This window comes from Drosophila montana, unplaced genomic scaffold (assembly GCF_035044405.1).
Source record: "Drosophila montana isolate Dmon_TW-CO22-7 unplaced genomic scaffold, ASM3504440v1 contig_2084_1, whole genome shotgun sequence".
NCBI lineage: Eukaryota > Metazoa > Arthropoda > Insecta > Diptera > Drosophilidae > Drosophila > Drosophila montana.
This window is the reverse complement of record NW_026996994.1, coordinates 246,207-262,540: the sequence shown is the minus strand read 5'-3', so window position 1 is coordinate 262,540 and position 16,334 is coordinate 246,207. Positions and strand designations below refer to the sequence as shown.

General features: G+C 37.6%; 1 protein-coding gene and 1 long non-coding RNA gene across 4 annotated transcripts; one reads left to right on the top strand and one right to left on the bottom strand.

The window, feature by feature from the left end:
- The first annotated feature begins 2,872 nt into the window (after positions 1-2,872).
- Alas (5-aminolevulinate synthase) lies at positions 2,873-12,756 on the top strand. Of its 2 annotated transcripts, none has more exons than XM_064680185.1 (2): positions 2,873-3,511; positions 12,302-12,756. In XM_064680185.1, exons 1-2 carry the CDS (start codon positions 2,971-2,973, stop codon positions 12,676-12,678), a joined length of 918 nt encoding a protein of 305 aa, XP_064536255.1. In that variant the 5' UTR covers positions 2,873-2,970; the 3' UTR covers positions 12,679-12,756. The 2 variants fall into 2 exon arrangements, with proteins under 2 accessions (XP_064536255.1, XP_064536254.1); XM_064680184.1 differs by having other exon boundaries at positions 2,889-4,213.
- Positions 6,428-7,789, bottom strand: LOC135426859 (uncharacterized). 2 transcript variants are annotated; one of them, XR_010435964.1, is made up of 4 exons: positions 7,371-7,789; positions 7,083-7,297; positions 6,693-7,022; positions 6,428-6,627 (listed from the first exon to the last, which is right to left on the bottom strand). It is a non-coding gene; the product is annotated as an uncharacterized LOC135426859 (long non-coding RNA). The 2 variants fall into 2 exon arrangements; XR_010435963.1 differs by having other exon boundaries at positions 6,693-7,297.
- Positions 12,757-16,334: the final 3,578 nt, after the last annotated feature.

Here is a 16,334-nt window from a genome sequence, read left to right as displayed (position 1 = left end):
GTCATGTTATTGCCATATTGGGCATGGTACCATCCAAACAGGTATCAGCAATCAGAGATTTTCCTGTACCCAAGTCAGTCAAGCAGGTGCGGCGATTGTTAGGAACAACAGGCTGGTATCACAAATTTATTCAAAACTATGCCGGCATTGCTGCACCCATATCTGATACACTCAAGAAGCGAAACAAGTTCGTATGGTCAGATAAAGCGCAGAAAGCATTTGAGACGTTAAAGGAGGAGATGTGCAAAGCTCCAGTTTTGCATAGCACTGATTTTTCATTGCCATTTGAGATACACTGCGATGCAAGTCATACCGGCGTGGGTGGTGTGCTTATGCAAAAGGGATGGTAACGATGATGTCCCAATCGCCTTCATGTCACGAAATTGGAGTAAATGCCAACGCAATTATTCGGTGACAGAAAAAGAATGCTTGGCAGCGGTTATGTGCGTGAAGAAATTTCGTGCATATGTTGAAGGACATGAATTCGGCATACATACTAATCATGCGTCGTTAAAATGGCTCATGTCTCAATCTGATTTGAGCTCGAGATTAGCAAGGTGGGCTCTTAAACTACAAGCATCTTCCTTAAAAATCCATCATAGAAAAGGTAGTCAAAACATTGTCCCGGATGTCCTCTCTCGCGTACATACGAAGGACTTACCTTATGGAGTATGCGGAACTAAGAAAGAAAGTGCTGAGTAATCAATCTCACTTGCCAGATCTCAAAGTTGTTGACGATATTATTTATTGCAGAACCGAACACGCAACTTGCGAGCAGATAGCCGATGACTTGTGCTGGATGCTGTGGGTTCCGAAAGATCTCATGACTGACGACGTCGTTACTACTATTGGCCAAATTTAGTGAATGACGTAAAAACCTTTATTAATAGCTGCGTTAGATGCAAGTGCATCAAGCACCCGAATCAGCCCTTACGACCACCTCTAAATCATTTTACCGATACCCAACGAATATTTCAAAAGTTGTATTTAGACATTTTAGGCCCCTATCCACGCAGTCGTTCAGGGAATATTGGAATATTTCTGGTTGTTGATCATTTGACGAAGGACCCATTTTTGAAGGTGGTAAAAAAATTCACTGCCGACGCCGTAGTCGGTTTCCTAGAAGAGAACATTTTCCATTGTTTCAGCGTTCCTGAAATGGTTGTTTCGGATAGCGGAGTGCAGTTTAAATCACATGCCTTCAATAAATTGCTTTAAGAGTATGAAGTGTAACATAACTATTCAGCTATGTATGCACCACAATCTAATGCATCGGATCAAGTAAACCGATCCGTACTTGCAGCAATTAAGGCATATATCTAGTCGGACCAGAGCGATTGGGATGAACATCTTAGTAGAATAGCATGTGCCCTTCGTTCAGGTTTTCACTCAGCTTTTCATAGCAGTCCTTACATTTGGGCAGAATATGATTACAAATGGAAAGACTTACCAACACATGCGAAACTTGCAGCAATTAGAAGACCGAACAACCCGTTTTGATCGGGAAGATTCACACGATATTATACGTGAAGAAGCGAAAAAAGGAATACAGCGACAAAAGATGCGAAATGATAAAACCTACAACTTTCGAACCCGTAATGTAGCTTTCAGTGTTGGTCAGGAGGTCTTTCGCCGCAATTTTCAGCAGAGTGACTTTTGTGACTTTTGTGAAAGCCAGAATAAGTAAGGTACTTGGCAGTAGCTATTATGAGTTGGAGGACTTACAAGGAAGATTTGTAGGAAAGTTCCACGAAAAGGGCATAAAGCAGAAGAATTTTTGTTGTAGTTTATTCAAGCGGGTATCCCACTTTTCCGTTTTAACGACTAAGTGTTAGCGACAAATCATATGTATTTCTTACCCTCTTGCTTTCTGAGCAAGTGAGAGTGTCTCGAACCCGAACAAACGAAGACGACTTTGGACCATATGTCAGTAATTTGAATGTCCACATTAATCATCAACATGTTGTTTGGTTAGTGCCTTTATCCAGTAAATAAATGGCCATTACTCCTAAGATAATTATAAGGCCTCAAAAGCAAGCCCACTAATTTATGGTTACTCAGCCCAGTAAAATCAGGTCATATTTGTAAAAACCCTTGGATGTTGTACAAATTGAGTTATATTTTTATATTGGCCCACAAATGAATTATGTTATTCAATTAAATAATAATAATCATATACTAACGAAAATAAAGTGGTCAAAACAAACTAAACTTTACAAATTGTTGTGTCCATTGGGGTCATACATTTATCCAAAAACGTTCATTCGATTTTTATAAAATGTTCAAGGTTTGATAGGTGATTGTGTAAATGCGGTTTCTGGCACGAAAGCCCTGAATAAGTGATTTAAAATAGTGGTATAAACCTGAGTTTTTAACCCTTGGTTTGCCCATAATAAAAGCTTACAATAAATATTAACATTTTGTACAATTTTGCATCACAACATAAGTGGTAATGTTTTTCCTGTGTTAAAATTTTTTTATTTATTGGACGGGTTGCCCTTAGCCCCATGAAATCGCTGCGTTTTTTACAATATATAAGATTCTAATCTGCTTAAGGGCATATATATAATGTGTTATTCTGATTCCGGAAACAAGCCCCAAAACGTCGCTTTCTTAACGGCGCTATTTTGACGCACGTATATTCGATACAACTCTACATTATAAACGCATTATTAAATAATAATATTTCATATGTACTGCAATATAATGTACTTCAATGTTCTTAATTTCTTATTAGTAGAATTATATCCGTTGCCAGAAGCGGAGCATTGTGCAAAACGACGTAGATATATAAAAAAAATTTTACTAATTTGGACCTAAACAAATACCAATCTTGGTTTATCTATATAATCGATACATCGAATAATTAGGACATCCCTAGTTTTCACCAAACTTTGTCAACGTATTTCTTGCATAATTGAAACGCGTCAAAGTTCATTGAATACAATTAAATTTAATATTTGTTAAATCATGCAGTGTCCGTTCCTAAACCGTTTTGGTGCAAATTATCTACGCAATTACGCTGAGATATTGTACCAGTCTTATGGAATTTTCTGCCCAGTTATTAGCAAAACCATTCATAAGACTAATGAAAATAAACTTTCTCCATTGTCGCCATTACCTTTTTCAGTGAAGTCCACAAGGTCATACTCAACAAAAAGGTATTCGGTTGATACTAGTCTTGCAGATTATGATGTAAGGAGTCACAATGACAAAGCAATTGTCTCTGCTAAGGAAAATTCTACTTTTCCTTACGAAAAATTTTTCAACGAGCAGATTTTGAAAAAAAAACGAGATCACTCTTATCGTGTTTTTAAGCGAGTGAATCGCTTAGCTGGTGATGGCTTATTTCCACATGCACTCGAATATTCCTCTCAATCGGAACGTCCAATTACCGTTTGGTGCGCAAATGATTACTTAGGCATGTCCGCTCATCCAAATGTGAAAAATGCTGTAAAGGAAGCGTTGGATATTCATGGATCTGGTGCCGGCGGAACGCGTAACATAGCTGGTAATTCATTGCATCACGAGCGTCTTGAAAGAAAACTAGCAGATCTCCATCAAAAGGAGGCCGCACTCTTGTTTACCTCTTGCTTTGTAGCCAATGATTCAACGTTATTTACACTTGCTAAACTGTTGCCTAATTGTCATATATTTTCGGACTCTGGTAACCACGCTTCTATGATTCAAGGCATACGAAATAGTGGCGTTCGAAAACACATATTTCGCCATAATGACGTCAATCATTTGCGTGTTCTTCTTCAACAAGTTGACAAGGTGACACCGAAAATTGTCGCATTTGAGACTGTGCATTCAATGACCGGTGCTATATGCCCACTAGAAGAACTGCTCGATGTTGCACATGAATATGGGGCTATTACATTTATTGATGAAGTGCATGCGGTTGGACTATATGGTGATCATGGGGCAGGAGTTGGAGAACGTGACGGTGTGTTATCTAAAATGGATATTATATCTGGAACTTTAGGAAAGGCGTTTGGCAACATAGGTGGCTACATAGCTGGGTCTTCTGCCCTTGTTGATATGGTGCGATCTTATGCGGCTGGTTTTATATTTACCACATCATTGCCACCAACTGTAATTTGTGGTTCACTAGAAGCAATAAACATACTAGCCTCAGAAGAAGGGCGACAGTTACGAAGTTTACATCAAAGGAATGTTTCTTATTTGAAAAATTTGCTATTGAGAGAAGGTATAGTTAATATATATATTTATATAATTTATGTTATAGTTATAATTTTATTACGAAGACTAAAAACTGGAATTTACTCCGATAAATGTAGTTCGTTTTTGTAAAGTTTTTTTTATACCCTCGTAAAGAGTTTTATTACATTGCCAATTTTTGTAATTTAAAAATTTACCCAATCAGAACAGCCGTCTAAAATATGAGTTATACCAGTTTTCTCAGGGTATTATCAAGATTCACCATGTTTTTAAAATTTCGGAACTTTTAGGATATTGAGCGTATGCAGCCGCAGTGTGTAATTTGTATACCCTTGTAGAGGGTATTATAAGTTTTAAATATTTTAAAATATATATTATATCGTCTTGAAACTTTGCATAGATCAGTCTCTCTGTTGCAGGCAGTACATATGTCAGAACTGCATATAAAATTTTCTCTATGCTCCCTACATATATGTAAAATCTTATCATTGATACACTATGTCATACTGTCATACTATTCTCACATATCTGCAAAAGGTAAATTTCTACAAGGGTATTTAATCTTCGGCGTGCCGAAGATATCCTTAGCTTCTCTTTTCATTAATTTTTATTGTTTGGGTCGATTATATGAAATAAACTTGATCTGCGCGGTCAACAGGAACCTTTGTTTAACTCCCTAGTATGTCAGATCAACGCGTTTTCACATGGGTAGATCGACTCGGACATGGGTAGACTAGGGTACATCGACTCGGCGACAATAATATTTATACTTTATTGGGTCGCAGAAGCCTCCTGCCGAATGCATCAATACATATCTTCACAAAAAAATGTTACCCATTTAAATTGAATGAGAGAATTAAAGAAAACTTGAATAAAATACAACCAATATATATGTTATAACTAGCGGGTATACCCCGGCCTTGCCCGTGGCACGTTGTTATAAAATCAATGTTCTCAAAAAGCTTTGAAAATGATTTTGAAACTGATCGGACGGTAAACAAACAACTTTCATACAAACTTTTTTCGCCAATTTACCAATGTTGCGAGTGGCATTTCCCAAATCGCTGAAATACGTATTCATTATATTCTTATGTAGAGCTTTGAAAATAAGAAAATAAAAAAATCTTTGAAATGCACTTTCCTCCGAAGGAGTTTAGATTTTGCGAAAAATGTGTCCCAAATGATTTTTTATGTAGATCCTTGGAAATTAATTTGAGAGCGAAACGTCAACCACCAAATCTTTGAACCCCATTTCGACCAAGGAGGAACATAGTTTGGGAAAAGTGTGAAAGACCTCTAAAATTAATTTGAACAAAGATTTTTGAAAATGAGTTTGAGGCCGATAGGATGGTAAACAAAAAAATTTTTTTATACAAACATTTTTCGCTAATTACCCACTGTTGTAGGTTGAATTTCCAAAATCGCTGGAACACGTATTTATTAAGTTCTTATGTTTAGTTCTGAAAATAAGTTTGAAGCAAATCGGACAAAACTTAAAACTTCACCAAAAAAATCTGAGAATCGCACTTTTTTCCGAGGATGATTTGCGAAACGTCATCCACCAAATCTTTGACCCCAATTTCCACCAAGAAGGAAGAAGGAATACATTTTTGTAGACATGTATATATATGATGAAGTCTGAGTGTTATCCTCCATTGCGCAGTTTTATAGAGCGCAGCGTGTTTCGATGCGTATGCTAGGCGACTCAAGAAGCAACCAACTCCAACGTTCTACTATTTACCTTCATATACCACACTCGGGGACAGCGTTGCTGTCGTCCCGCTGTAACGGATCTTAGCAAAGCGACAAATTTGCACACAACAGACGCAGCATAAAAGATGATGCGAGATTCCCAATTATTGTGAAATACTAATTATTGCGAATACAATGTACAATTACACACACTCAGTAAGCGCCGACACGGCCATCTGACCTTTTGCGATACAGATAATTCTATTAACAAAATATAAAATTCAAATCAAACATAACTTAATTTTCGTATTTGGTTAACTTTCTTTCGTATAAATTTTCTCCAATATAAATGTTTTTAATTCATAATCAATTCAACAAATTTGATCTTCAAATTCCGTTTTCATTCTTAATAAACTTATTAAGATTTGTGATTCTTTATAACAAACTCAAGTAAATCAAAACTTTTTTCTTGCATTTACATTGTGACCAATATTTAAAGATTCATTATCAGCCCTTCAGGCAGCAGTGTTGTTCTTTCAACAGCTTTCTCTTTACTGTCTCTTTTAACAGTTTCTATTTTAATCATTTTATTCAAATCATCATCCCAACTTTCCAACTCAGCTGGTACATGTCTATCTGCCAGTTTTTCTATATCATCGTGTTCATACTTGTATTTTCTAATATTCGTAAATAAATGACCTGAGCATTTATCTATCACCGTCTAATAGTTCAGCTATTTGAAAGGGACCTCTAAAATTTGAATTTAAGTTCGTTTCATGCCTCTCTTAATTTTTTAATAACACAAAATCTCCTACCTTGTATCCAACAATTTTAGCCTTGTTTTTATCTTATTCTATGTGGTTGCTGCTTTTGCACTGCTGTACCGTCCGCTTGTACCGTCTCTCCTTTGGGTTCAATGACGTCGCAAATCTCTACTCTTTTTGACTGATACGTTAACTTTCCTTTGTCCATTTTGGGCTTCCTGCAGTGTGCATATGGCCAACCTCTCCACCGATAAAGCAGGTTAGATTGGATTTTTGATATAGCCTGATTGCGCTCCTGCCGTTATGGTCCAAATCATGCGACGAAGAATTTTGTTGCTACCTAGCTCTGCATTCGTTGTTCTTTTTTGTTTTTATTTTATTCTATGTTGCTGCTGCTTTTGTACTGCTTTGATTTATATTTTGTACTCATTGAGCTCTTACTTCTGCCAAATCAATCTCGTGGGCCGTATCACAAGGGGGAAGTAATCCCAACGGTCGAGAAACCTTGCCTTTGTCACTCGGTTTACCGTACAATTTTAAGCCAACTGAACCTCACCAAATGCATCTTGCCAAGACCGGCTGCTAGTCTTAACTGCAGTCAATAGGTTTTTCAAGGTGCTTATGATGACTTCTACCTGTCCATCAGCACCTCGTACCTGTCGCGATCAAATGCAAATTTTTTTTTTGCTGTTAATAAAACTCGCTGAATTTGGTGCTGGCGATATATACCTTCCCTTATCCGTTATTATGCAGTTTGGTACAGATACAGCGAATTTTACTCCATTTATGAAATTTTCAGCATAAATTTTAAGAGTGTGAATAAGATAGACAAATTTAGTAAAGGCGTTTACTTCGACAATAATATATTCCTTTTGATAATACTTGCTGCTTTAACTTCCCACTTCTTCTATTTGGATAGTGTGCCAAGGCATATCGACTTTTGGTATTGGATGCAGGCTAGCTTGAATTTTACCTGAGAATAACTGACATTTCTTCTACAAATTTTCGAATACGCTTAGACATGTTATCAAACCAGTAATAATCATAGGCCTCATCTAAGGCCCCATCCTAAGTGTAAAGCTGACTCATAAATTTGGTTAATTACAGACCATCTAAAAGCTGGAGGAAGAATTAATAAGGATCGACTTTTACCAAAGGTTTTTGCGATGTCGTCGGCAAAAGAATTTTCGATTATTTTATTCACAATATTAACAATACCAGAATCTTGACGTTGTTCAGCCAGAAGCTAATTGCTAAAAATTTCTGTCAAATCAATTCGCTTTTCAGGAACTTTACAAGTTGTCAAATGTCAAATCAGCCGATGGAAGATTTCTTGATAAAAAATCAACGTGAGCCATTCAATTTCATTCCCTATATTGAACATCAAATGTAAACGACTTGGAAAAATATCCACCACCTTTGTGCCCTGGCAGATAGTTTACGTTTAGTCCTTGATAGGGACTTGTTAATTCCATGTAATAAGATGGCACCATATCTACGGGCACTTGCTTCGGTATACAACTCGATTGGATACTGCGGATCAAAAATTACTAAGACTGGCTTCTGTGTAAGAGCAAAAATAACTTTTTTCCGTTTTTGTTCATGTTTTGGGTTCCAACTGAATTCATTCTTTTCTGATGTTAAAAGATATAACGGTTTCATAGAACAAGAAAATTCTTGCATAAATTGCCGAAAATAAGACGCTAGTCCAATAAATTGTCTCAAAGCAGTGACCGACTAAAGAGGTGGTACGGTACTCAATGCTAATGTTAACCGAATTTGCTAAATATTGAACAGTTGACTTAAGAAAATAACACTTTTTTACATTGTATGAAAATCCAGCTTTCGTGCGAATGTCAAGAGTGATCTTTAACCTTTCCAAGGCCTGACTTTTCGATGTAGCTACGTTCAATACGTCATCCATATAAACAACCACAAATGTATTTGCAAGATCCGAGAGCTTGCCCTAATGTACATTGGCAAACTGGAAAACCAATTCTTTTACATTTGGGCTAAGTCTACATGGTTGTCTTTGAACAATCAATCTTGGATCTATTAATTTAATTTTCATTTCACCCACACTAACCACAGAATGGGGAATTTCCTTAATAAACGATTTTGAATATTTTTTTAAAAGGCTGCTCATTTTACCTTAGTCTTCACCAACAAGATCAGTGTTCAACAAATTTAATTGATCATCATTTGAACAATAGATTACAATTTATGTCCTAACAATTTCAAATTACCCTGATGACATAATGACATCAAAACCATGGGATAGTACATCTCGACCAAAAACGAAATATTCGTTGTCCAAAACATGAAACAATATTTCAATACAATGATTGTTAACTTTTAAGTTACATTGCCAATACCTTCAGCATCACTACATTCGTTTATCTCTTAAATTGTGATTTATCTGTTCTTTGCGTAATGAAAATTGGGCTCCAGAGTCGAAAATAGTGGTGAAAATGTTGCCTTGAAGTACCGTCTCTCCTTTGGGTTTAATGACGGAGCAAATCTATACTCTTCTCCTGATACGTAAACTTGCCTTTGTCCATTTTGTGTGTCCAGTGTGTTGAAATATGGCCAACCTTGCCTGATTGCGCTCATGCCGTTATGGTCCAAATCACGCGAAGAAGGATTTTGTTGCTGCCTAGCTCTGCATTCGACCATCTTGTGGCCCAGTTTTCCACAAAAATAGCATTTTATTGTTGAAAGTTTCTGACGCTTTTTGTCTGATATAACTGTTTGTTTCTGTAGGATATTCTTATTTTTGTTAAATGTGAATGCTTTTAGCAAGTAAAGGTCAGTCACTGCAATCTGCTATCAGCATGACCAACTGAGCAAGCGTCACAGAAACTGCATTTTCCTCCACATCCATTTCACGCCATTTAGGGATAAGAGTCGTCATCATGCGACTAGCATAATTGGAAAGAGATTAAGCGTCGGTCAGACGGTGTTTGGTGTACGAAAAGTTCCTTGAATTCAGCCCAAGTTATGTCAGGGTAACATATTTGTGATAATTACTGAAATCACAGAAGTGATTTTATACAATACCTTTATTTCTTATCGGTTGTTCTTATAGGAGCCATATAATAAAGCAGTCCCATTTGATATGGTTTTGCAGGGTTGGAAGAATTGTGAAGCCTACGGGTTTTATTTTTTTTTTATCCATTTATGTTTATTAAGATATTTTAATCAAGTTTGTTATTGTAAGCATAATTATAAACGACTACAGCATTATATAGCTCTTGCAGTACATTCTATTGGAAATCAGTAAACCGCATATTTATTATATATATCTGCAAAGATATTTAAATTTTTGAGGTCTGGCTCTCTGATGCCGACGTCCAATACTGACGGCTGAGCAGAAAGAAGAAAATGACCATGACCAGTCGGAGATGCCTCCCTTTGCCTGTTACATACATTTGCACAAACCCATAATACCAATTTAACCATGGGAACGAGTATCTAGCAAATATTCTAAAAATTGTGAACTGTTATGTTTATAAGAGTTTTTGTGAATTTTATATTAATCGCCGATTTGAATTTTTAAAATTATAAAATACAAATTTGGAACTAAGAAAATGCTTAAACAATTTGTGCAATTTTACATGCATTTTATAAATATTACCTATGATTGTATGCTAAATTAAGTCGTGTACAATGCCTTATATTTAAATAACATGACCAAACTCTATTATGATCTTCATATATATGCAAAATCATATCAACATCGGACTACTATTTCAAATAGCTGCTTTAGAAAAGATCGGTGAAATAGATGTTTTTAACAAACTGAGCATTTTCGATCTGCACCATTCTCACATATCTGTAAAAAGGGAAATGTCTACAACTACCATGGCTATTAAGTCTTCGGCTTGCCGAAAATATCTTTACTTTATCGTTTTTAATATTTTTTTTTTTTGGAATAACTTTTTGTGCAAATGCATGTAGCAGGCAGAAGGAAGTACCTCATACTTGTTTGATCAATTTGATGCTGACTAAAAGTGTGCAGTGACGTGTCGCTAAAAGTTCCAAGTTGTTTTTACATCTGATACAAAAAAAGAATAAAAATCATAATTTCCCCGAAACGTTCTACAATTTCTTCCATTAAATGAAATGAGAAAACAGTATTAGATACTATTTTGACTGTCGGGGAAACTTGTGATGTACATTGACTAGAGGAGTTTTTTGAACATTATGATTTCTCAAAGTATGTCCATGTTTTGGCTGTTCATAATTTTGCGTTCATTGTATAATACTCAAGCGAACTTGACTAGGAGAAGAAAACGCAGCTATACTCTTGAAATGCAGATAACATGGCTATAACTTTTAAATTGTTCAGACTTAAGGTAATGTTCCAAAGGATTCTATTATCTTAACAGAATAGGCGATAGAGATAGCTATTTTCAATCTGAAGTCACTGGCCTTGCGGCTGTCAACAAATAACATCAAATATTGCTTTAAATAATATCTTAAGCGACGCCTATTTAAAGCCATTATTTAACTAGAAGATTGATGAATATTCTTTTTTTTCGAGTTTTCACGAGCTTAAAAATTAAAACTAAAAAATACTGCACAAAACTCATATTTTTCCTAATTTAAATTATATTGTTTTGAAACTAACGCTGTAAATTGAAAAGTGTGAGTTATAAGACTCAAAATTGCATTCTCACCTCTGAAAAAGGCTAAAATAAAACAAAAATCCGCTGTACCCCTCAGTCACTATAATATTTTGATTTATATCACCATAGCTTGAAGTCTTCAAAGCAGAAAATATAGCTCAATACGAATTCCAACTGCGCAACTTACACATTGGGTGCGCTGCTTCTTCCGCCAGCGCCAAACTATTGAAAATTTAATGATGACTTTTATGCCTGTTGTCCGATCTTCATCAATTCAAAGGGGCATTAAATGGCATTTTAATGTGTGTGTAGATACTATCATACTAAAAAAGTGACGAGTTATCGACAAAAAAAGATAATATAGGAGAGTAAATATTTTAAATTTCAAGTCTCTATCTTTATTTTCCCCTTATTTTGGGATTCCTGAATTTCCACACACACAAATGTGTGTGAATGAGCAGATCATGGGCGCAAAAATAAAACGTTGCTATTGGTGTGTGTTTGTTTCGAGACAGTGTTTATCTGGAAATTCATCGGATAGGCAGGCAAACAACAGGCACACAAACTCATTAATGGTTGTACCCGTATGCTAACTTATGTAAGTGTGCATGCATGGCCGACCCAAAAGTTTCCACACATGTCAACGGTTAGTTACCCTTACCAACAATAAATAGCTAAAATGCATGCAAATGAATTTCGCATCGACGTTGCAAACGCTTTGATCCTTTTCTCGTCCCTTCAAAAGGGGAGAAATGCAACCGAAATTTGAGAAAAATTCAATTTGTGCGCATTGTTGCATGTGCGGACACATACACACATACATTAAATTGAGCTATAGATATTATTGAGAGAGAATCGGGATCACTGAGAGTAAGAGAAAGAAGTTTACTGTAGGGCGTATGAAATAAAGAACAGCTATGCCCTTCTAGCACACGAGCTGTTATCTAACCAACTTAGATATAAATAAAAACTATGAATATACATATATTTTTAGGTATATTTTAATTTAAATATAATAAAACATTTCAGGTTTTCCAGTGGAAGATACACCAAGCCACATTATTCCGATAAAAATTGGAGATCCTCTTATATGCACCCAAATCTCAAACATGCTTATGGAGAACTTTGGACACTACATACAATCAATAAACTATCCAACAGTTGCACGCGGCCAGGAAAAACTTCGTTTAGCTCCAACACCTTTTCATACATTTGAAATGATGAATGCTTTAGTTACGGACTTAAAAAAGGTCTGGGATAAGCTTAAACTTTCAACGAACGTACCGCTCACCCCCAACGGATGCATGTTTTGTAGCTCTGAAAGTTGTTGGCATCAAGATAATTGTCCAGATCTTGAGTGTGGCATTCCTAACTGCCCACGCTTAGAGATATCGGTGGCAGCTTAATATATATTTCATGCATCTGTGTAATCTTCTTACTGGCTTAATGTGCATTATGACAAATAAATAATGGGTTTGGTATTATATTGTTTGGTGTTCATTTAATAGTTTGATATTTTCAAAAAAAGTAAAATTGTATAATAAAAGATTGGCCAAATTTTTTCTTGGTACTATGTGTCAAAGATGGAGAGTAATATAAAATAGGAATTTACGACACATGTTGATTATTAGCAATAAATAATTATCGCAAGTCTGATTTGTGATGTTGACTAGAGCGGACATGGAGGAAACCGCGGGTTCAAACACTCGCTGAGAGGCATAGCAAAAGATGAGACAGTCAGTGTATTATACACGGCGTCAATTTAAAGCCGCATTGATAAAAGGTTTTCCTAGTGTGCTTAATATGGCAATTGTGCACAGGCAAATGATGCATTGGAAACGCAAGTACTATGAGTCAACGATCGAGTACTTTTATGCAATACTGGCATTAGGTCATCAAGCCAATATGGATGAGCTATGGATAAATTCGTATAATATCAACGGCCCTAATCAGCAGAAGTTGTTGAAAGCGTTATTAGCGACGAATCTGGCTACATGCTCTAAGCTGTTCAAAGCATTGGAAAAAAGAGCATTGGCACTAGAGCATTCGACAGAGCGAAGGTGAAAGATTTTAATGGCAGCGAAGCCAAAACGATGTGACCAAAGTGATTCAATTGCCATCAGTTTAGGACTAAGTGTTTGGCTCCTCAACGTTAACCACGATATTCGATATGTTCATAAGTTGGTCTCGACGAAAAGGACTGTTAATCGTTAAATTCAACTGTATCTTATCTAAATAAGACAAATAGAGAAGGGTATTGACCGATCGTAAAAACAGCGTACATAGGAGAGCGCAAATATACAGCGTTTGTGGATACAGGAAGTGATACTTCTTTCATTAAAGTATCATCTGTTCCCAAGGCAGCTGTTAGACAACAGTCAATAAAACGGCTGCAAGTATTTGGCGAGACAATAGTCGAATCGATGGAGTGCATTTTAACTGAGTATCAGTCGTACAGAACTTAAAATTTGGCGGACAAGGTGTTGCCGTACGAGGTTTTGCTTGGCAGAGATATTTTGTGGCAAGGCAAGCTAATGCGATGCAGATGATTCACGGGTTGCAGTGTTGGAGGAAAAGGAATTCGATATTAGGTCTGATGTTAATATCACCCAGCGCAATCCAGGAGAACGATCTGTTCAATTCGTGTTCAGATTGTTTTGCCGAAGGTCTTTTAAAAATTGGCAGATGCGACACAGAAGTCATGCTTATCAAGGTGTCAACACAATAGTCCAATTTGCCCCATTCGCTCAAGTCCCGTTTGTCCAGAGGGATAAGCTGCACACAATGCTGGATGATCTTCAGAAGCATGGTATTATCCAAAGGAGTATGTCACCCCATGCAGCATCAGTATTGTTAGTACTAAAAGCTATGTCGATTGTAGAAAAGCAATTATCGAATAAGTACTTTTTCACATTGGATATGACTTCAGGTTATTATCAGGTTCCTATAAGCAAGGATATCATAAAAATTACTGCTTTTATGACACCAGTTCGAATTCAATTTTAGCTGATAGCTCATTATGGATGTCATTAGAAAACTCGAACATCAACGCAACATTATAGGCTATGTGGATGAAATATGTAAAGGATCTAATGGCCGGGGTACATATCTCAATCTCACCAGGGCCAGCAAGTTACAAGATATTTGTTAGTTTGCTGGGATAGCGGGTTAAGAGGGGGGGAGGTGCTTCTAAAGGGTTTAACCTCGTACTTCTTTTACAGACTACTTTGACGACGGGTTCCTCCATGAGCCGCTCGAGATCACTCCGAGGCTCAGTGGCAACCCACTGTGTCGCTACCCTGTTGTTATATAAAAATGCGCATCCACTCCTCGTGTGGACACGAGGAAAAAGCGAAAAAGCTTGTGGGTGTTGCCATTTGTGCCTTTTGTGCACCTCCTTGAGGGACTCCTCTTTCCAACGAAAACATATTGAGGGCCTTGAGACGTTGCCAGTGGTTCGGGACACTCTTTTCAATTTCAGGCTCCTAAATCAATATAAGAGGACCGGCGACTAGGAAATAGCCTGGACTGACCAATAGGTCAGCCGGATCCTCTGATAATGGGGAGATTGGCCTCGAACTGAGGCAAGCTTCTATTTTGGATAAGAGTGTCGATAACTCTTCAAACGTGTACTTGCATGAGGAAGTGGCCGTGTAAAATAGAGTTTTGATGCTCTTTACTCCCGCTTCCCATAAGCCATCCATGTGGGACTGTAGGATGAAATTGTACACGTTTTTGCGGCTTCTATGAAGTCAAGCGATGTTTTGTCGTTTTCGGAGTACATACGTTGGGGGCACCCCCGTCGAGAAGCAAATCGAGCAAAAGTGGCCAGTAATTTTCGGTCATCAGGTCCGAAGTGGCTTCTAAATGTATGGATCGTGTGCCGAAGCTTACAAAGACGCATACATAGCTTTTCGTGATGACGCATGCTTGACCTGTGTAGTTTTTGAAATCGAACGGCCCTGCGAAATCGACGCCTGTATGCGTGAACGGACGGGAGAATGTTAAATAGATTAGAGTTTTGGAATCCAGAACTTGCACCGGATCAGGCGCATAATTATCTGATTTCCACCATGGAGGGAGATGCAATGCGTGAAACGAATGAGGAGACGAGTGAAAGTGCTTCCATAAGAAAGGTGCTTCCATAAGAAAGGTGTTTCCATAGCACAAAAACTCAAAAGCTTTCATACGCCCGCATGCTCTCATGACGCCATTGTGATCAATTTCACGGGACGTGGGACGAGTCATGGACTGATTTTATAGGAGTTGGCCATTGAGATTGTGGCAATTGTAGCCATCCTGTTCCATGCCACCACAGATCATTAGCCACGAGGTCGCATGAGGGAACACCTCTGTTATCCAGATCACCAGGGTTGCATTCGGAGCGAACGTGAGACCATTTTCTGGATTTGGTGGATTGTGCAATCTTAGCGACTCCATTAGCCACGAAAGTCGTCCATTTGCATGGTGGCTTGCTGAGCCAGGCTATCATTATTGTTAAGTCGTTCCAGCAGAAAAGGTCCTGTTTTTCGACAGACAGCTGTAGTAGATGCGCTGCGTACAGTTCTGCAAGCAGGACAGCCCCACACAACTCTAAGGAGGGAGATGGTTTTCACAGAAGCGTCTGTGGTTTTCGCTGTCAGCAGGTTCAATTCGGGTATATATTGCTGATCCGTAAGTGTTCTGAGACGCATCGCTAAAACCATGGAACTACAACTTGGCCTTAGGGGAAGATTGAACACATCTGGGGATGCGTATCTTATTGATAGTTGCATGTCTTTCGAGGAATTCTTGCAATCTTTGGAGGAGTTTCCTTGGCAAGGATTGGTCCCACCCCAGATCATGGAGCCAGATCTCTTGCGTTAAACGATTTCCGTTTCTCAGAAACTGAGCGAGTGCGATGGACCTCGAATATCCCAAGTTGATGTGATCTGGATTCTTAAAGGGTAACGCTACTATATATCTGCCTGTCTCATCCCTTTTAGTGGTACGAGTTCTATTTGCATATGAAGTCGGACCCTTTTGCCAGTTTGGCTGACAGATCTTCCACCTCCCAAAACTT